The 20,837-nt window shown below is 34.9% G+C and overlaps 2 protein-coding genes across 4 annotated transcripts; both read right to left on the bottom strand.

Moving 5' to 3' along the window:
* Nucleotides 1–562: 562 nt before the first annotated feature.
* On the bottom strand, nucleotides 563–16,216 carry LOC114189755 (myosin-11-like). Of its 2 annotated transcripts, XM_028078426.1 has the most exons (38): nucleotides 15,889–16,216; nucleotides 14,498–14,626; nucleotides 13,491–13,634; nucleotides 13,266–13,411; nucleotides 13,029–13,185; nucleotides 12,823–12,881; nucleotides 12,279–12,438; nucleotides 12,055–12,204; nucleotides 11,822–11,958; nucleotides 11,598–11,744; nucleotides 11,376–11,477; nucleotides 11,172–11,229; nucleotides 10,990–11,091; nucleotides 10,360–10,397; nucleotides 10,037–10,163; nucleotides 9,784–9,954; nucleotides 9,489–9,620; nucleotides 9,259–9,368; nucleotides 9,080–9,140; nucleotides 8,654–8,831; nucleotides 8,291–8,496; nucleotides 8,092–8,211; nucleotides 7,275–7,373; nucleotides 6,890–7,111; nucleotides 5,077–5,216; nucleotides 4,510–4,621; nucleotides 4,378–4,422; nucleotides 4,029–4,295; nucleotides 3,775–3,930; nucleotides 3,486–3,692; nucleotides 3,199–3,342; nucleotides 2,739–2,809; nucleotides 2,548–2,647; nucleotides 2,409–2,465; nucleotides 2,264–2,320; nucleotides 2,110–2,190; nucleotides 1,896–1,978; nucleotides 563–1,095 (listed from the first exon to the last, which is right to left on the bottom strand). In XM_028078426.1, the coding sequence occupies exons 1-38, from the start codon at nucleotides 15,889–15,891 to the stop codon at nucleotides 972–974; spliced, it is 4,602 nt and encodes a 1,533-aa protein (XP_027934227.1). In that variant the 5' UTR covers nucleotides 15,892–16,216; the 3' UTR covers nucleotides 563–971. The 2 variants fall into 2 exon arrangements, with proteins under 2 accessions (XP_027934227.1, XP_027934228.1); XM_028078427.1 differs by lacking the exons at nucleotides 563–1,095; nucleotides 1,896–1,978 and having other exon boundaries at nucleotides 2,110–2,203.
* A 1,265-nt stretch (nucleotides 16,217–17,481) lies between these two features.
* LOC114189810 (GRF1-interacting factor 1-like) lies at nucleotides 17,482–20,559 on the bottom strand. 2 transcript variants are annotated; one of them, XM_028078509.1, is made up of 4 exons: nucleotides 20,255–20,559; nucleotides 19,160–19,236; nucleotides 18,274–18,358; nucleotides 17,482–18,148 (listed from the first exon to the last, which is right to left on the bottom strand). In XM_028078509.1, the coding sequence occupies exons 1-4, from the start codon at nucleotides 20,333–20,335 to the stop codon at nucleotides 17,753–17,755; spliced, it is 639 nt and encodes a 212-aa protein (XP_027934310.1). In that variant the 5' UTR covers nucleotides 20,336–20,559; the 3' UTR covers nucleotides 17,482–17,752. The 2 variants fall into 2 exon arrangements, with proteins under 2 accessions (XP_027934310.1, XP_027934311.1); XM_028078510.1 differs by lacking the exon at nucleotides 20,255–20,559 and adding an exon at nucleotides 19,706–20,138.
* Between the last annotated feature and the right edge of the window lie 278 nt (nucleotides 20,560–20,837).

Genomic DNA, 20,837 nt, shown 5'->3' with positions numbered 1-20,837 from the left:
GAGAGACATGTGTGATGAAGGCGTAGAGCATGACAATGAGAGAAGTTGTTGTTGTTTGCTGCATCCTATCAGTTTTCTTCCTGTACCCCATCGTCACAGCTTCCTACAGAAAATATCCAAAATAGGAGTGGGTGTATTTTCCAAAAAAGTGGGTGAGTGGCTACCAGACAAATGTTTCCGGAATTGATTTAGTGTATTCCGAAAAATAAAATCCATAATGATGGGGTGCCTGAGTAATTTAATGGGGGCGGAGGAAGAAACAGCCATGACAGAATTGTGGAGCATTTTGAAAATGGAGCACCATGTTCTATGCACTAGAGAAGCCCACGATAGTCCCATTAGATTCCTTCTAGCAAGCTTTTATTTATTTTGATTTTCAACTTTTTTGGCAAATTTCTGCAACTTACACGTATCAAAAGTTTCCAAATGTATTTCCCCGATTGTTATTATTATAGATTATAGATACCGAGAGAGTGGATTCATTATTCAAGAATTCGTCGTGATAAGATAAAATAACAAATCGAAAATGAAAATGTACGACGAAACATGTCCATATAAAAAACGAACTTTTGTTACCACATTCTAAACCATGGTCATGGACTTCATTCACTACCATAATTAGGTAAAATTCCTATACTTGTTTCTAGATACAAAATCTTATTCCAAGCAAAACAAAGTGCTCAGAACTAAAAAGGTTCATAAAAAATGAGGATGAAAACTTTATCGAAAAAGGCTATTACAGTATTATTCCTTTTACTCTCAGCCCAAAAATCCACTTGCACGACGTGATGATCTATGTTTTGTCATCCATCACTACGATGTAAATTTTGGTATGTTTAATACAATGACTTGTTCTGACAACCAAAGTCAACAGTTCAAGCACAACCATGATAGCATCTAACTGATGTGACCTGGTAACTCCATGGTGGTGGGTAACAATACTGGTGGATCAAAATCTACATCAAAAGCTCTCAATCTGGGCGCGGCAACAAAAAGCTAAAGCCAGAGTTTTCACGAATTAGTGGCGGGGGCTCTATATCTGCAATATCTATCTGTTCCATTGATTTCGATATGTCGTCAACAGAAAACGGAATGCTGCACAAAATAGATGATTTCACATGGTTAATGATACAATGTCACGATGCATATTTTCAAGAGGATTTATTAAGAATACAGGCTCTCAAACCAGTATTCATGTAAATTTGGATAAACTTTTCAACAAAAACATGTAAGAGTAAAATATAAAATAAATGTAAATTAAACTTTGCATAAATTCAGCTTACACAACTATACTTTTTCAGAAGCTCCCTAGTCCAAATTGTTCGTCAGCACCAGTAAATTCACAAAAACATGACATTCTTGCCTTAAATCATATTAAGTTTTCTTAATTAAAAACCTCAATCCAAGCTACGCCTTGGTCCTCACTTCCTGTCCAGATTAGCATATTTTGGAACTAGATTTATTTATTTCCCTTTCTACAATATTTCTGGAAAAAGGAAACATTGTCCTTAAAATCGCTACACCAAGCACGCTTTCTGCCTCGGGACACAACAAAGTAATCTTGCAGTTAGGGTTCAGCTGAATGCATGTGATTATAAGCTTGGTAGCTTATACATGAAAAAACTGTCTATTTTCCGTGTAAGCGTGTGCGTGTGTTATTCTGGTCAAGTCAGGGATCACAACTTTGAATATGAGAATAATTAAAGTCAGGGATCACAAATTGAAAACTTCAGGACTGCCACAAGCTTAACTAAGTTTTATATTTTTCTTTATTTAGTTTCAGTGCATCATGGTTAAACTAATCAGTAAGAATTAAAAGTGAGTGATATTTTGCAAGAATATTAAAAATAGGAAAACCTCAACAACTATACAAGAACTAATGATATCTGACTGACCTTGAATCATCATCCAACAGGAAAGAGTTACTAACGGCATTATTTGAATCTTCAGTCATCAATACTCTCATATTGGATATGACCTAGATGAAAACATTAATACCGCAAAGCTCAGCATGGTTTTTCTGTACATCTTATATTTGAAATTATCGTACTGCTTTCTAGCATGGATGATTTTAAAGAGCTTAAGTAAAACTTTTCTGTAAAAACTTACATCAGAGGACACACTATGCGTTCCATATTTGTCATCCCAGTACATGGTGCTTATCCGATATAGTTGCTGTATACTAAGGACCTGTACACAGGAACTGATAATGGTAACTATACCATAAAGTGAACTTTCAATGACAAATATTTTTTCTACTTACTGGGCACAGGTCATGACTTATTTCATCCAATGTTTTCTTTGGTTTCTGATGAATGACCTAAAACAAAGGAAAAATCATTTGTATCCCCTCTGACAATTTGCAAAAAAGAGAGCCAGACGGTAGGGAGCAAAAAATAGACCGATACCAGAAATCCAATAGCTTGTCTAATATGTTTGAGCTCATCCCAGGCAGAACCTGCATACTGAAATTTTTTTGGAGGGCCGAAGATGTTAGTACATGTAGTTAAAAGAACTGCAGAGAGCAACATTGCAAAGTAAATGCACCTCATCTGTTGCCTTATAACACCAATGCTCCAATTCACACAGACCAGCTTTGACATATTCTCCATTACTAAATGAGCAGCACTCCCGTCGTAAAAGAAGACTAACAAAAAAAACGAGATGATTAAAATGAAAATTCCAATATACCGAACAGAAGTTTAAAACGGGATATTAGAAGTGCAGAACAAACCAACCTATTAAACAATTGTACATTGATGAAAGAAAAAATTTGCGTGAACACCTTACGAACTAAAAAGGGAGGAACCTGCCAAAATTAAGCCGCAAGAAATTACAGCACTAAATAAATGAAAATATAACAACTTCCAAAGAAAGGCAAATAAAATCATGTTAGAAGAATATATTATGCAATATGAAGACCAACCTTTTTGTTCAAAAATTTATTCGAACGTCTAGGTGAATTATCAAAATAAATCTCCCTTTATTTTAAATCAAAGTAAAGAAAAAATATGTAAGTTGAGAAACAATAAGGGAGGTCATGTAATTTTATTAAATTTTCAATAGAGGTATACGTAATTTTATTAAACTATATTTAACGGCACCAAAAATATATGTAAAGAGCAAGAAGTATTATTGGCACATATTGCTATGAGGCAAAAGCACAGAAAGAATGCTTCCAAAAGAGATTATACTAACATGATTAGCTTTCAAAGTGTTTAAAAAGTTTCCTAGGCTCTTCACTATCCCCTGCCAGTGAGCAATCAAGGCGCGCTGGGCTTCAGTGTTTGCAACAGAACGTGATGATCCCTTGACAAGGCTTGCTCTCGATGTTCTTGGTGCCTATCTCGTCACATACCAACAGTGATGTTTTAAATGAATGATATTCCAAGGAAATGTGAAATATATAAATTGGAAAAAAAATTATAATTTTAAAGTCTGCATTATATTGTAGAATCTACACATTAAGGAATAAACTGTCACACCTGGATGCATAATCCGAGCAAGGGAGAAATTTCTTTCTTCAAATTATCACGAATCATTCCATATATCTTTTCCACATATGCTGTAAGCTGCTGTTTGAAAAGAAGGGCAGGGTACTTGGCTTCAACTTGTCTTAATGTATCTACTCCTCTGCTTGCGCTACCATTGACTAGGGAAAGGTTTACTCCAGCTGGAGTTCCACGGAAACTCTGGAAAAAAGGAACAATGCTTACCTGAAGAATAAAAGATTTTCATTGGGAAACAGTTCATTAAGTCAGAAGCTATGCTTACTTGAGTCATCCTCCCAAACAAGGTTGCAGATGAAGAACGGCGGCGTTGCGGAGCCATTCCAGCAGCACCACTAGCCTTGAGTGTTCGCTGGAGTAACAAGAGAAGTGTAGAGGCATTGGATAACCAATAAGCCAAGACGTCATTATTATCCTGGGTCTGAAATTCGAATGGAATCTATCAGCAACTTGAAAGTGTTAAGCTGAGAGGAACAAGAAAAAGAGGGCACTAGCATGTGGAAGTTGCCTTTTTCACACCTCAATTGCATGGCCAATAGTTTGGATGATACGATCAAAAACACTAGTACGCTCAACTTCAAAAGATCGCCAGTGCAAGAGGCATTTGTATATGATACAGGCAGCAATTGGTCTGTTCCCAGCAAAGCCAAGATGTTGTGCAATACATCTGATAAGTAACTCTTGATTCTCCTGTTGTTTCTCATTTAGTGACTTTTGTGGTTTATCATCCAAACCGTCGGAGGGTTCCCTCCGGTGCATTGATGCGCTATGCATTTCCTGATTAGACTATTAGGTGGCCAAGAAAAAGTCAAATCCATATAGACGTACCCAAAAGCAATAACAACGAATTTGTAATAGATGTATTTACCATAGGTGTCTTTGCTTCCGGTATAATATGACCACTTTCAGTTCTCTATAAGGACAGACAAGAAACCACGTTAAATCAATGTCAAGCTTATTATTGTTTCCGGGCATATAATATTTTTTATTGCAGGATTACCTGGATGATTGATCTTGAACGTCCTGAAAGGAACTTGTTAGGTGCCATGGACACAGCTTGTTGACGTAGTACCTGATTCTCTGATTCTAAATTAGTAATCTTCTCTTCTAGCCTAATCATAGAATTATGAGATTTCAGTTAATGAAGAGTAGGCATGATATGATGAAAATTTTAAATTAGATATAAATTATTCTGAGATATAAAGGAAAGATAAAGATAAGTTTTTGAACAGCTAGCCGATGATATTATGGAACATTTTACGAAAAAAGAAGTCTCTAAAACAAAGAATTTGGCACACAAGTTTAGACAAGCCATCCAATATTTTCTGGGTAGATCATCACTGATTAAAGGGTGACCCAGTGGACAAGGCTCCCACTACCTAGTAGGGTCTGGGTATAGTAAATGTACACAGCCTTACCCCCATGAACAGAGACTCTATCCAAGATTTGTGCTAATGACCTCTTGGTCACAGCTAACACCTTAACAGTGAGCCAGGTTCGCCTTTGAAAGGCATCATTGATTATTTCTGGAAAAGAATTACATTAGGTTATTCATTATTTATGTTACCTAGTCAATGATTCTTGAAGATGACGACCCTTCTTCTCCATGTCTTCTAGTCTTTTACCTCTCTCATCAATACAAGCTTGGGCTTCATTGTATTTTCTTTCAAAGTCATCAGCTTTCAGTTTCTCTGACTCAAGCGAGGTCTGTGTGAAGATATAGCCAAGACAAATCACTTAAGATGAGATTACCACTATATGCTGATAAAAAACATTGGTATATCACCATAAGCCTCGGACAAAAATTATGCTCCATCATCAATTTTTAATAAAATTATCTAAAGACATTCAAAAACATAAACATTTCCGTTACATAATTTTTGCACTCTTATTTGTCCATCCAATCAAATATATAATCCTAATGCAAGTTATTTGAGTAGAGATATAACCTGTGGCTAAGTGCCTCCACCTAACCTCTTAATTTTTTAAATGATTTGTTCTTGACATTTTTACATTGTATGGAAGCTCCATAACATGAAATGTACTAGTAAGTTTTAGTGCAATCATTATCATCCTTTACATGTAGTACATTTAAACATGGTATGGAAGCTCCTAACCACCCTCATTCATTCTTCACAATCATTCATAATTGACGTAAGTTTTAGTTTAATGTGCACACGTCAAAGGACATTTTGTGGGTGAAGAACATCACTCTATCAACTAGCATCAACTATGTTTTTCTTCCATAATGAAGAATTTGATTCGATAATATTGATAATCTGAAGAGAATGAAAATTTATCTTGCTGTTCCCTAAATCAACCAGAGAGAAACTTGCTTTGTTGTATCCCTTTATATTAAGGATCTATAGAATGTTAATGAAGTAAAGAATAATTTAGACTACTAGTGGTGTTTCATGATAACAAAAAACACAGAGGTGGATCAGCATCGTATCAGAGAAGCCTTGGCCAGTCTTGTTATACATCTTGCTCACACATCTACTACACTACAAGTAGCTGATAATTTTACCAAGGCTATGAAGACAGAAGCACAGGTTTCTTATTGCCAAAAATTTGTTGTTGGTTGGAAAACAGCCTTAATTTGAGGGGAGGGGGGCGGTTCATGAAATTAATGGCTGTTAGAGGGCTCATATTTATCACATGAGTTTTAGGCTGGGCTGTCATAATCATTATTGCCAACTGTATAGACATAATCTTATGAATATATCTGCTTTCTAATAAATCAGCACTAAATATTTGAAAAGATAGAAAAGATGCTGAATGGCATTTAATAAGACTAGCGCGAAGAGAGCAGTTCAATTTTTCCAAACACAACTTCCTAATCCTTTGTTATGGTTCTTCAGATTTCTTAACACAATAGGTCTCATCAAGTTCTGAAAACATGTTTGGTGAGTTGCATATTAGGCCTAGTTTGGATTAACTTTTCAACAAGTACACTTAAGAAAAGAAAATAAGATAAAGTGAATCAAACTTTTCCCATAATTAATCAACTCATGCACATGTTTTCACAAACTCTTTCATTAATTTCTTATAAATGCTTACTAAGAAATATATCCAAAATAAGCCATAGGCTAGGTTGCATAACTGGATACATGTCCGGAACAAAAATATATAATTTGAATAACATCCTCACATTGAAATTCTTTATGGTCCCAATCAGATATAACAAATTCCAGATCTGAAGTTTTTTTCTTTTTCCTTTACCAACTAACCAATGAAGAAAAAGAGGCTACGTAATTAATGTACCATTCTAGGAATGATATATATCACTGAAAAAAAATAATGTAAGAAATAAAAGCTTTAAACTTTAAATGAAGCATTTTGTATAGAAAATGATGCATCCTATGACTGAACTTTCTTACCTTTAGGCTCTCAATTTCTGCTGTCAGTGTCTCAGTCTTCTGTGTATCTTCAACAATAACCTGTGTTTCTTTAATGACAGGAGATTCTTCTTCAACAACCTTCTTTACATTCTCTCTCTCTTTGATGAGCAGAGCATTAGTTTCTTCATATTTGATCTGCAACTCTTGCAATGAATTCTGCAGTTTTGCTATCTCCTGAGCTTTGGATTCTTCCAAATTTGTCTGCACATGATTCCACATGGCTTACTTTATGCCTTACCAGTTGTAAGGGTACTTAGTAACTTGCAAATTTTTCCTCTTAACCTTTTTTTTTGTTTCATATTTGTACAAGAGATCATCAGAACAACAAAGTCCTTCCAAAAGTATATCTATCCACAGATCTTACCTTTAAACCTTTTTCTAGTTGGAGACGCCATGTTAGTTCCTCCACTCGTTTTTCAAGTTTATCCTTTGCTTCTTGTAAGGCACCAGTTTCTTTTGCGGCCTATAGCAAATGGAAACAAATGTAAACTTAGAGAGAAAAAAATTATAAAGATATAATGAAACCAGAAAACAATATAGGAAAGGTGAGGTTTATGCTACTTTATTATGAATTAGTCAAGCACAGGCAGCTTAATCGGTTAGATCAAGGTACGGTTAGTTTTAGATTCGATCATTCATATCATAAAAAGGAAAGAAACAGTAATGTCACACAACTCTCGGCTCAGATCCAATGTGGACGCGATATTCTATTTTGTAGATTTCTCAAGGTCTACTTTGTATCTATTTCATTTCTTTCAAAATAAAATATGATAGTTGTTTATGAAATAAAAATAAAAAGGGGACAATTTTATGTCTTCTATAATCACAAGTAAAAAGTTAAAGCCAATTTCAATCTTGGTAGATCACAAGAGAGTTTTGTGTTCTTATGTTGTTTTTCTCTCGAAAAAGATAACAATGATGACAACGATGATGATGAAACAAAAAATATAAATTATGTTTGTATTTACTTTTATGATTTAAAACTCAACTTTACAATAAAACAAATTAATCGGGTGACAAATAGTATCCTTTTCCTTTTGTGGCATAAATTATGTAGGAAGAACATGTTACGTCTTTAGTCATATATATATATATATATATATATATATATATATATATATATATATATATTTGAAGGATCTACTTAATCTATAAGAATCATAGTAGACATAGAAATATACCATTTTCAGTTTCCTAAGTTCTCTCCTGGATACACGCCCCCTCCATCTGCACTGTGTAACTATTGTACCTTTCTTTAGCCTCTTATAATATATGGCAGCTTTGTGACACCGCCACCGAGCCTACAATTTTTTAGAGAGAAAATTATTGAACACTGATTGCTCTAGAGGATGATCCAAATCATTTAGTACTTGACGAAACCTGAATGATGATGGAAGCTTTAGTCTGCTTCCTAAATCTGAATTCCTTGCGAGCAGCAGTGGCCCTTATGGCTCGTTGCAGTGTAAGTACTGCCACATGAAGTTCTTTATAGGCTTTCCTAGCTTCGTGTCTGCGTATGTTCTTTTGAATTTTCACAGCAGCAGCTTCCCTTCTCAAATGCTCATACTGTTTACATGCAAGTCTTCCTATAGATAATATATCATATATCTTAAGAATAACATCTAGTAATGAGGTCTCCTACAGATCTAAGATATCTGTGCTAGTTAGTGACGTCACGCTATGAACATGGCTGCATTTATCCTAACAAATTAATGAGGTTATTTCCCTATCGAAACAACTTACCTCTCCACCGAGACTGCACGTATATGGTCTTCTTACGCAGTGCAAGATAATGTCTGCGAGCTTGATGGGTTCGTACACGACGTTGGATAACTTTTGCTGCATTACTAAGTACTTGAGCTCTCCGGGCATCTAATTCAGCCATCTGACCTGCTCTCAAGAATACCTTTGTTTTTCCAATCTACAACATTTGAAGCCAACCAGCGAACATATGAGCAGGGCATAAATATTATACACATATGCACGTTATGACATACTAGACCCAGATAATATTAGAAAGTTAAGTCTGAAAGAGCCGTTAAAAATTAATGCTAAAAATGTACACGGATAATAGTTGTTCCCAGGGCCTAAAAGGGATTTACAGCAGAGGTATGAACAACTCGACAAGAACACGAACAATAATTGTTCTGGTGCAATATAAAAAGTTACCTGATATCCTTTAAGCTCCATCTTTTCCAGAATCTTTTGGCAAGCAGATTTTTCATCACAGCTACTCACAGGTGAAAAACTTGAGTTAGCACCATGCCCAAGTTTGGTACAAAATATTTTAACATTCAAAGCGAAAATTTTCCTCCCAAGCATAGAAGATAAACTAAAAGAATGCATACTTTGCTTCCATGGTCTCTGGGGCAAGGATGCCAAATCTGTTTATAAATTCAAAGAAAGCGCGACGAGTAGGGTAGCCAGCACAACTGATTCTGATTGCCTCCAAAACACCCTATAGGGGTAAGAGTTAGGAACAGCAGATGGGGTAAAGACTTCAAGGAATTACGGATATACTTTTGCATAAACCATATTCTAAAGAATGAATAAAGGAAATACATAAAAGCATACTCACACCACAACGAAGTTGTTGCATAATATTGACATTCTCAAAAATTGCAGGCTTGAGGAGGTTGTTTGGTTTCACACATCTAATGTAATGGGGTTCTGTAGAATTTAATGTGTCCATTAGGCTTTGTAGTTGTAGCTGCACCATTCAGAATTTATTAGCTTCTAGATAATAAGAATGCAGTTCAATTGTAGGTAGTGAAGGGAGCTTGTTCACATATTCATTATTTGAATGATGCCTTAAAAACTAGATTACAATGAAGTCCTAAAGTCTACAATGAAGACATGGAAAGGAATGATACCTTAAAACGAGAACCAATTGAAGAAAATTTGGAAGATTTTGATGTCTCTTCTGGAAGTGGTGGAAAAAGGCCAGATACAAAAGAACATTTGGAAGCACTCAATAAATCTTGATGTTCTGGAACCACATAATCCTTGTTTTTGTCTAAGAATTGGTCAGACTGGTATAGTACCTGCAAATTGACGAGGGTAAATTTGAAAAAACAACAATGTCTCATTCTGGCAGCAGCGAATGCTGAGATTAGTCATTCATACCTCCCCAGCATAATGAGCAATTGTGAAATCCGTTCGAGACAATTTTGGCTTAATAAAGCGCTTGTGATTCTTAAAAGTTTGATAAAGCTTGTTTGCAAATGTTTCATGAGTTGATTTTGGGAACATGCTGAAAGACAAAGGCAGAAGGTAAGGCAAGAATGATGGATATAGGTTATGTTATTTAACAAGGGGCTATAGATTTTAAGAAACTAGAAAGAAAAACTGGATCATGTCTACTTTTACAAACTAAAGGTTAAAAATTAAAATCATCAAGCAAGCCCCAAAAAGGAAAAAGTTTTCAAGAGGAAAAACCAATATTTTACCAAGCTTCATCGAGGAGAGCAATGATTCCCCCAGGTTTCTGCAAAAGCAAAATCAATGTAAAACATTATAACAAGAACAAAAGGCAGGAAAAGCCTAACGAAGGATTGAATTAGGATGTAAAATGGGCCCAAAGTAATATAGCATGATGGAAGACTACTCGGAAATAGAAATTCCTTAATTGTATATTTACTTTCATCAAAATAATATAGATTGTGTAATATACTCCAATAATACATAATAAAGATATCACAGTTCAGTTCAAAAGGAGCAAGAAAGAAACTCGTAAACTAATTTTATTTTCATCACACATTCCTGTTCCCCCTGCTTCTCTTACTTTCTACATGTACGTAGCTATTATGTGAATTTTATCAACCATTTCCAACTTGGATCAATCGAGTATTCATTATTAATATATAGGAAAGGTATTGTCACACTAAATAGACAGTGGGAAGAACCTATATTAGATAGTTAAAAAAGCCGGCATTGAACATATCATCACTAAGCATATAAAAAACACTACCTTTCAGTTTCATTAATGATCCGAATAATTAAATAGAAGGCTTCCAACTAAAATGAGTTAATATACTCAGTCTCTGGAAGAAAGTGGGAAATAAGGATAAAAAGAAAACCTTCTCAATAAGGTCCAAAACATCTTGATTGTCAACAAATTCAATGTAGCTCCAATTGATCTCCTCCTTTGTATATTCTTCTTGTTCCATTTTAAACACGTGCTGAAAGTCATCATCTTAATCATATTAAATACAGAAATAGCAAAGAAACTTGAAGTGCATAATTTGTTCATAGACTTTGCCTGATTGAAATGTTGCTGCAACTTCTCATTTGTGAAATTAATGCAAAATTGCTCGAAACTGCAGAGCATGATAAACTGAAAATAAGTTACAAAAGATTGAAACTTGAGAACAAGTAGAGGTAGTTGCTTTCAATATCTTCAGTAATGCACTCTTGTGAACATACTAATGGATAGATATGTTTATTCTTCGAAACTATATATTACCTGTTAGCTTTAAAGCTTTCAAAACCATAGATATCAAGGACCCCAATCAAAGATTTAGATTTGGGGTCTTGTCCGATTGAATTATTTATCTTGTCCACCAGCCTGTTAGAAAAAACATACATGACCCAGGAATCAAAACCAGAACCCTGCATCCTTATGTTCAGTGTGTCTTACTAATTAGACTCTAAAAAAATTACTGAATCTCCATTTTCAGTATCTTACCAGTCAAATAGCCGAGAATAAATTGTTTTTGCCAATCCATCTCTACTCACTGCTGCACTCTGGGGGTCAAGGCTCCTTTTGATAACTTCTTCAGGGGTGATCATGACACGCTTACATAATGCATCTTCCAAGGCATCAGCATCACACCTGATCCAATATTGACAATCATCTTAAAGAAACTACAAACAGTACAAACACAAGTAATGATATAGCAATGATCATACATGAGAAGCTCAGCAGTTGTTTTTAGGTGGAATTTGGCTTTGTCATCTTTTGGAACCGATGAGTCAACATCTTTTCCTTTGGTGAATTCAATATTACCAATATGAAGAATTGCAGCAACAACTCTGAAAATGGCTTCCTGAGAACAAGGAACAGGACAAATCAGAGAGGTGGAAAAATATCATTCTATATTCTAGCAAGAAAGAAGCTACATTAGCTATTCTTGAAGAAATACCTGATCTTTTTGACTTATTCCAACAATATCCATAGCTCTTCGAGTGGCAAGATATTCACGAGCATCACTTACATCAGCCAGTTCATAGCATTTTGACTGGTTTAGGTAGTGAAATGATTTAGGATTTCCTAATTTGTATTTCTCAATTTCCTGTTAGCAAAATTTCCAATGACTTTACATAATTAAGAGAATCAGTAGTAAGTAGATGATAGACAGAAAGCCACCTCGTGCGGTGCAGCGCAAAGAAGATAAAAGCAATGGTAATTCCTTTCAGGATCATTAATTTGGCAAACCCGAGATCTCTCTAGAAGATATGTTCGGATGGCTGCTCCTGATATTCTTCCACTTTTATCAAATTGGATCTCAACAAATTTACCAAATCGACTGCACCATTAACACTAGGAGAATTTGAAACCAACTCTATGGTAATAGCTTGCACATTCTCAGTATCATGCAGCAGGTTATATTATCAAAAAATAAATTCTTTTCTGGAACAAAAATTTGATTAAGAAAGGCATCATTGTAACTTCCCTTCTTAGAATTATAATGACTTATGGCAATATGACGTGATACTAAAAGTAATGAAATGAGAAAAAAAAAACGGAGGCACAGTTAATCCATAATTTCAGACAAGCAGTACGAAGGGAAGCACAAGGAATCCTTCATGGCCCACATGTCAAAAAAACTGATACAAAAGATAATTTATAAACCAGAAATCATAGAGAATAAAACCCACAAAATTCTTTATTTACCACGCTATAGACTCACCTAGAATTGTTATTCCTAACAGTTTTAGCATTCCCAAATGCTTCCAGAACTGGATTTGACTGCACTCAAATCAATCAATATGGAAGTCTTGAATGAGTTCATATCAGAAGATAAGAAAAAGGAAGGTTATTCGGGAGGGGGAGGGAGCATGAGAATGGGAATTCTGTTAGAGTTAAAAAATTTGAGTGTTATTAATTGAATCATACTTCAAGAACTTGTTGTTCAACTGTTCGTCCTTCGGTACCAGCCCTACCACCTAAGAAAGCAAGGTACTGCATAAGCATTTTTGTAGTTTCAGTTTTACCGGCTCCACTTTCCCCACTGACTAGAATTGAATTGCTTTTTCCTTCATTAATCATCGCCCTGTTATTAAATAAATATATCAATTTAATATTTGCTTCAATTATAGAAAAAAAAAATCAATATAAAAAAATTAAGATTACCTATATGCAACATCAGCAACTGCAAATACATGAGGGCTTAATTCTCCAAATGGTGCTCCCTTGTATTGTTGCATCATGTGCGCACCATAAATATGAGGTAGTCTTTGGAATGGATTTATAGCAATCAGAATATTTCCAGTATAAGTCTGCAAAAACAATAGGTAGCAACTTTTTCACTTATAAACTTCACTGTATCTCATCACATTAAAGGGAAGAAATCCTTACGTATATTTCATTCAATTCATATCTAGCCTTCAAGTTCTGCAGGACTCCAGGCTCATGCAAATAGGACAGTTTAGTCATATCGTCCACTCCACCAGGGGGAGCTTCCATATCCTTAGGATATATTTTTGATAAATTTGCATTAACCTTGAAATAGCCAAAATAGAAGAACAAGTAATAATTCAGTTGTAATCTTTGGCCTAGTAAGTCACGGTAAAATTTGCTGACTATCAGTTAGCAGTAGAAGCATGAGAAAGAGTGAGTTCTTCATCAATGAATGAAGTAAAATGCCTTCAGAAGTCAACAAATAATAATTATTTTTTTACTACAGAGTTCATCAGTAAAAATAAAACAGGAATACAGTAAAGACACTGACAACGATAAATTTATTCAAGACTCCAATGACTTTGATGGTGGATTTTCAACATGAAAACAATGATTAATACAACTTTTGATGGATCACAATGATAATTTGAATACCAAGCTGGGAAGTTCAGTTCAATAATGAAAGAAAGAAGGCTTATTTATGGATCTCGTTACGTTTTAGTTTTTCTTAAGCTATTTTACACATTTTGTGATCTACTTGAAGCTAAGATACAGCTGACTAGCAGTGCTTTCTCTTTTTTAAGTTGATCATCACGTAAGCAGTTTCTACGTGTGTGTAGAGGGGCAGCAAAACTAAAATAAATAACATGGGGACATAATGTAAACTTAATTGTTTGTAGAGGGGCAGCAAACTTTTTTGTTTTCAAAAATTAATATATAGGAAAAAAAATGAGGTCAAACCCTTACCTTAACATTTCACCACCCCTAAATGAAAGGTAAACCATTTAACTATTGTGATACAATAAGACAAAGTCTTATTTATCAAGACAGGATGCCGCTTATCAATGACCCAAATTGGCAATAAACCTACCAATCTTCTTCTCGAAATAGATTGGATATAAAGGCAAAAAACATAAACTATAAAATACGGAACCAAGTAAATGGCAGTCTGACAGTCTACAAACCTTTTTTCCATTGGTAGTTTCAATTTCAGCATCCTTTCCCTTGATTTTTAATACCTGTCCATCAATCCAAGATACCTCTGGGTCTTCAATCCAGACATGAGAACCAACAATAATATTCACGGGAGTCCCCTGCAGGTGGAGATATGGAATAATCTTTTATTACAATTATCTAAGATCTCATTACGGTCTAAATATGTACTATTATATTATCTTGTCCGCAAGAAAAGCTAGCAAGAATTGTACATCCATTTCTCCCATAATGTTTGCCTAGAAAGATCTAAAAATTCCACACGAAACTAAAATATGTATAGTATACCGATAGCACAAGTTTCTTTCTTATAGTTAGTTACACGGGATCAGTAATACTAACAGCCGAATAAAATAAACCAGAATGTTTTAGCGTAACAACCAAGTAGATATCACATTGTAGAAAAGTCAGTCAGCTTAATCAGAGTTAGCTACTAGCTGGAAGACAACATATCATATTTCTTGCCCAATACACCCGTTTCTACACATAGATAGAGAGATATTATATTTTGACATTTTGAATCTCGAAAAAATTGCTTTACAAGAAATCACAATCTACAAGTCTAAGTCAATGCTTTTCAGAAGTAGAAGTCCAACATTTTTTTGGCATAAACAATCACGAGTCACAACCCACAATTCAGGATCTTGAGCTCTATTAATTTGAAACTTGATATGCCAATTAAATCAAAATTTCTTCGACCCATTGCTATCAAAAGAATACAAGTTGAAAAAATTAACCCCTTCTCTAACACATCTGGATAACATGTCCAATCCATCCACTTCACACAGAACAAACCAAGTGAGATTTGTCTGCAACCATTTAATGATTTATCACTTTTTGTTTCATAATTTATCCACTGTTGCCATCATATATCTGAGCATGCTGCCTAAGTAGCCCAACTCCATCGGAATGCAACATCTCCAAATTCTTATTAAAAAATACAACACTAAAAACACCTAAGAAACTATACATAAGTTTTGTCCTACAGATTTAACCAGTAAACTCTCCAATCCTTTTTCCCATACTTATCCAAGATCCTAATGTGCATTAATCATGGGAGAGGATCACTATATAAAACAGGTATGAATTGCACAGAATCACTTGACTTAAAGCTTGATGATCCATAACACATTCTCAAACATCTAGTCCGTAGTTTCATTCCATCACATACGACGACGCGAGTATTCTTTTTTTAAAATATAAAACAAACAGGTGATCCTGTATTTTTAATTTTTACATATAAAACAAACAGGTGATCCTGCATTGATTCTGCATGCGACTATCTAAATAGAAAGAAAAATCCATTAAGTGAAAATGACGAAAATTGAAAATGGCGAGATAAGTGTTTGAATTAGAAGCATACCATTGTCGCGGTTCATAAAGAGAAGGATAAAACTTAGGGATCTGATGCTGCGATTTGAATGAAATGTGTTGAGAAAGTGGGAAAAGATGAAGATGAAAGTGAGAGGAAAGGGAAAATGAAAGGAGAGAGAAGTGGAAGTGAATGTAGGTGAGGATGAGGGTGAGGGTGTGGGTCTGGATCCATGAGAAGACATTCTTCGCAAAGCCCTTCAATTTCGGCACCTTCTTCTTCTTCCCTTTGCTTTCGCGCCAACTCGTGGTTCCTAATCCTTATGTGTTTCGCTCCTCCCTTTTTAACCAATTTTCTTCTCACTCCCTTCCCTTCTCTTTCAAAGCTCAAATACTGTTACTTCCTAACGTAACCATAATCTTCACAATAATATTCAATTTACTTTATACATTTATCCATTTGGTGTGTCCCATTGCATTATTATAACTAATTTTAAAAAAATGCATTAATACATCTAATATGTAAACTTCATCTACAGGCAAAAGAATATTATATATATATTAGAATTAGAAAGAATTAAATAATAATTTTTTATTTCTTATCTAATGTTATAATGAAAAAAGATTATCTGATATTATAAAATTGGGCCTTGTATTAGTTGTTGAACTTGTAATTTTCAGCAACTATGTTTAGTTGAGTGAGTTTTATTCTATGTCAGAATTATTGACAATTCCCACAACTTAAATATTATTTTTGTCTTGAAAAACAAACCATTGAAAACTCACTTACCTAGTTTAGTCCATGTTGGTTCCATGGGATAAGTTGATTAATTAAAAACATTTCTAATGCAGTCTTATTCGTGATCTAGGTTTATAAAAAAATTATTAGCATATACTGTTGAGCAGAAGATTAAAAATTTTAAGAATAAAATAATTGATCACATAATTAAAATATTTTTTAATTATAAAATATTAAAATACAAATAAAAAAAATGTAAAGTGAGATTACTATGAAATATCATCATAAAATCTCTTATTTAACGTGACGTAATAAAAATCCCTTGAAATAAAATAACAACTCATATAACAACCTTAAAGAACTTTACAGAACAACTTTTACAAACATAATTTCTTATTCCCTAATTGAAATGTTAAAATGGATCTTTAAATAGTATTTTGCTATAAATTTGAAGAATAAAATAATTAATTACATAATTAAAACATTTTATAATTATAAACTATTAAAATACAAATATAATTTTGTAAAGTGTGATTACTATAAAATCTCATAAAACTTGTTGCTGGTGTGTGACATTAAAACTCCCTTCAAATAAAATAACAACTCAACAAACCCTCACGATCAAATTTCTTATTCTCTATTAAAAATATTAGAACGGAACTTTATTCAATATCATGCAGAATATTTTGAAGACTTATAACATGTGATTTACATGCACAAACTCAGTTTTAAATATTTTCTTTTGATTTTAATTTTATAAAATTATAAAAAAAATATAGTATTGGGTAGTAACTAACCATGAACCACACCAGCATGTTGCATATATGATGGGTTTGGGTTGTGAATTAACTTTGTCGCAAAATTTCATCTGTCATGGTTCAACCAAAGAACCTTTAAGATAACAAGTGGTGAATCTGTGACCTTGACATTTATGACTAAAGCTTTACACCAGAAAATAAAGCATGCATCATGTTACTACTAGTAATACTGCAGAAACATTAAGACAGTGATTAGATTGTTTGTCTTTAGCACAAGATAAACAAACAACATATCTAAGCAACAAGTGCAGCAAGTTTTTCCCTTTCTTCTTCCTCTACTTAAACATCCACTGCCTAATTCTCCTAACTAAATAAACCACTAAAGGCCAAAGGAAACTTCAGTATTCTCCCAGACTAGTTTAGTTTCCATCAGCTGCAGATTTCAGATAAAGGGTCTCACCACCATCACCAGAGTGGCCACTAGAGCTTCCTCCTCTGCCTTCACCAGAGCTTCCAATATCTTGCTTGCCACTGCCACCAATGCGTACAAAATCAGGGAACCCTCCAGAACCTATGGCTGCATTGCCCCCTACAGTTGTGGCTTCACTTTGCATCATGTGAAAGCCTTGACTTCCACTGGAGCTCATGCCAAGTTGGCTATGCAAGCCCTGCTGCTGCTGTTGAAGGGCTGAGAAGGGTTGTTGTGCGTATAAGAGGGAGGAGCGTGAAGCCATTAGCTGTTGTTGTGACATCTGCTGAGCTTGTTGAGCCTGCATGTAGTGTGCTCCCTGCTGCATCATTCCACTGGGAGGATACTGCAATGATATTCAGAAGAATATGAAGTTAACTCAAGATTATGTATGATATTGGATCATTATAATATTTTGCATGTAAAATGTATCAAACATGTAATCAAATGTTCAGAAAAATAGTTGTGTACCTGACCAGGCATAGGAGGTGGTTGGGGCTGGGAATCAGCTATTGCAGCAAGGTACATCAGATTTCTCTGCAGCCTGGATTGGTTCCTGAAATAAAGACAAGAGGATTGTGATGCTTTAGGACCACAACAAAAGGAGCAGTAAAGGAACCATAAAATCTAATAATTGTTTTGGATTTCTATCACAAGGCAAACATGGAGAACCGTGATTCTTTGAAGAAACTTTTTCATACCCCCACAGTTCCCTAAGAAAAAGGTTGATCTACTTAGAGTATCCTGTGTCCCCTTCCAGTTGTGTTGACAAGAAAACCACGAAATGATGCAATTACCAAAAAAGGACTACAACCTTTCTTCTAATGATTGACCTTGTGGAAATATATATGTACAGAAAGTGACAACTGTTTTGCAACTTCAATTCATAGTAGTATAAAACTATTGGTGTCCAATTTGTTTTAAGTATTGTGGGGTACACTGTATCTTAGAAAAAGCCTGCAAAAAGATAGGTAGTCAATGCACACTCCATTTACATTCAAGATTTCGAACACCCTAGCTTTATCGTCAGACTGATTAGGTAATTTATAACAAGGTCTGTAACTGTGAGTAAAATATCAGATAAGAAACCAGGAGGGTAAAGTCTGCAATTAGTCATTGTTAGCATGAACTATTTAACCCTGCTAATACCCAAATCTAGCCTATCAGAAGTTAGGCTATTACAAATGGAACAAGTGACCAGAAAATTAAGACAGAAATTAACAAAAGGGATTGAGGTAAGAACTTGTTCCAGTTTATATTTCTTACAGTTATTATATGACACCAAACCAGAAGGGCTCCTGTTTGTCAAATAATAAAGATTTCAGAAACAAAATTTTCAAATGAGACCAATTCTTACTCGGCACACTCGCTCAGCTTGCCAGAATTCTGGCTTTCAACAATCTTCAGAATCAGGGACTTGTTCTCATCCAGATACTGCTAGTAAAGAGAGAGAAACTGGTTATTTCAGACATGACAATATCACAACAATGAGGAAAAAATTGCATAATAAATGTGAGGTAGTGGGGGCAAACAAACACAAAGAGTCATCTTTGATCTGTCTTTCCTTTAAACATACTATGATGCATGTTAATCATACTAAACTTCAGAAAATATAAGGTATATTTTCTAAAATGTATTGCAGAAAAATAGTCATGTATACAATATAACATTAATAACTGTAATTTATGTCAACTGAAAGTATCAATGTGAGTATTTCCTGACATGCAATACCCATCCTGTCATTTTTTCTTTAATATCAAACACTTTCTTCAATGGACTATAATTGTTGTGTGCAAGCAAGTAAACAAACCCTTTATTCAACATGAAACAGTTAAACATTGTCTCCCAGAAATCACCATAGAGGTACTAAACCAAAACAGAGAGGCGAAACACATGGCTGTACCATCTAAAAAACTGCAAGGACAACAACAACACATGAGAGAATCTAGCAGCTATTGTTCAACACTACTTTAACCCATGAACGGAGCAAACAACACAGCAAGTATCAAAGTGGGGTGCCACCAGAACAGTGTAAACACTAAAGAACAGTGAAAAAAGAGTAATTAAAAGGAAAGGCATAGTGAAGGGGCCCAAGAATGAGTGGAGTGAAGCTTAATAAATGATAAGAAGAGAGGGAATGAAGCAAAGTGGTGAAGGTGAAGTGACAAAGACGGGGATTACGTTAAGATAGGCTCACAGAGATGTTAGCAGAAAGTGACAAAGAATAAAGAGAAGAGGGCATGATGAGAAACAGAGTAAGCAAGGAGTAGTACTAAAAGTGGCACAGTAAGACCCACAGGCTCAGAGACACAAAAGAAAAGGTTCCCTGAGCAGAGACAGGTGAAGGGAAAGTGGAAAGAAGGTTGAGAAAGATAAAAGAAAAGGAGAAGAAGGAAAAGAGAGGGAGAATGGAAATGGAAGAGTGAAAGGAAAGGAAAGGAAAAGAAAGGACCTGTTGAATGTGATCAGTGGTGACGTTGTTGGGGTAGTAGGCTGCCATGATGGGCTGCATCTGCATCAGGTGCTGCTGCATTTCTCGCACGCTAAGTAACTAAGTCCACTATTTATATACAGATGATGAAATTCAAATCTATTCTCTCTCTTTTTTTCTCTCAAGCACAAGGGAGGAAGGAACTGCAAAGGGAGGAAGGAACTGCACAGAGAAACAAAAGACTGTGTTTTTCTCTGTTCTTCTCTCTCACTTGCAATTACAATTACAATTACATTTACAAGGTTGCTACTACCACACCGAGAAAGATATTATTATTTATTGCAAGAGAGAGAGTTGAGGTTGAGGGAACCTGGTTGATTTGGCTCTTTCTTCTCTGCAACAGGGTCCCTCTCTGGAACTGCGTGTCTTTGCTCTCTCTCTCTTTCAAAAAGTAGCTCACGTGATGAACCAGAGAGAGAAAATAAAAGATGCTGCTGTTCGCAACTAAACAGAGTCAAATACGTCAAAAGTTTCTCAAGACATGGCAAAATTTTGTTTTTCTTTGTTAAGGTTCATTTTAGGAATGCCTGTTTATTTAGTTTGA

The sequence above is a fragment of the Vigna unguiculata genome, chromosome 7, assembly GCF_004118075.2.
Source record: "Vigna unguiculata cultivar IT97K-499-35 chromosome 7, ASM411807v1, whole genome shotgun sequence".
Classification (NCBI taxonomy): domain Eukaryota; kingdom Viridiplantae; phylum Streptophyta; class Magnoliopsida; order Fabales; family Fabaceae; genus Vigna; species Vigna unguiculata.
The sequence above is the reverse complement of the archived record's forward strand: the minus strand, read 5'-3'. Positions and strand labels throughout refer to the sequence as shown.

Excerpts from the sequence above, each read along its gene's own strand:
- LOC114189810 (XM_028078509.1), bottom strand. The coding sequence starts at position 20,335 with ATGCAGCAGCACCTGATGCAGATGCAGCCCATCATGGCAGCCTACTAC. Across the intron at positions 19,237-20,254 it reads CCACTGATCACATTCAACAG|TATCTGGATGAGAACAAGTC; the intron begins GTCCTTTCTTTT and ends CTTTACTAGCAG. Across the intron at positions 18,359-19,159 it reads AAGCTGAGCGAGTGTGCCGA|GAACCAATCCAGGCTGCAGA; the intron begins GTAAGAATTGGT and ends TCTTTATTTCAG.
- LOC114189755 (XM_028078426.1), bottom strand. Across the intron at positions 10,398-10,989 it reads TTTTGGACCTTATTGAGAAG|AAACCTGGGGGAATCATTGC; the intron begins GTTTTCTTTTTA and ends TTGCTTTTGCAG. Across the intron at positions 8,832-9,079 it reads TGGAGCTTAAAGGATATCAG|ATTGGAAAAACAAAGGTATT; the intron begins GTAACTTTTTAT and ends CAAATGTTGTAG.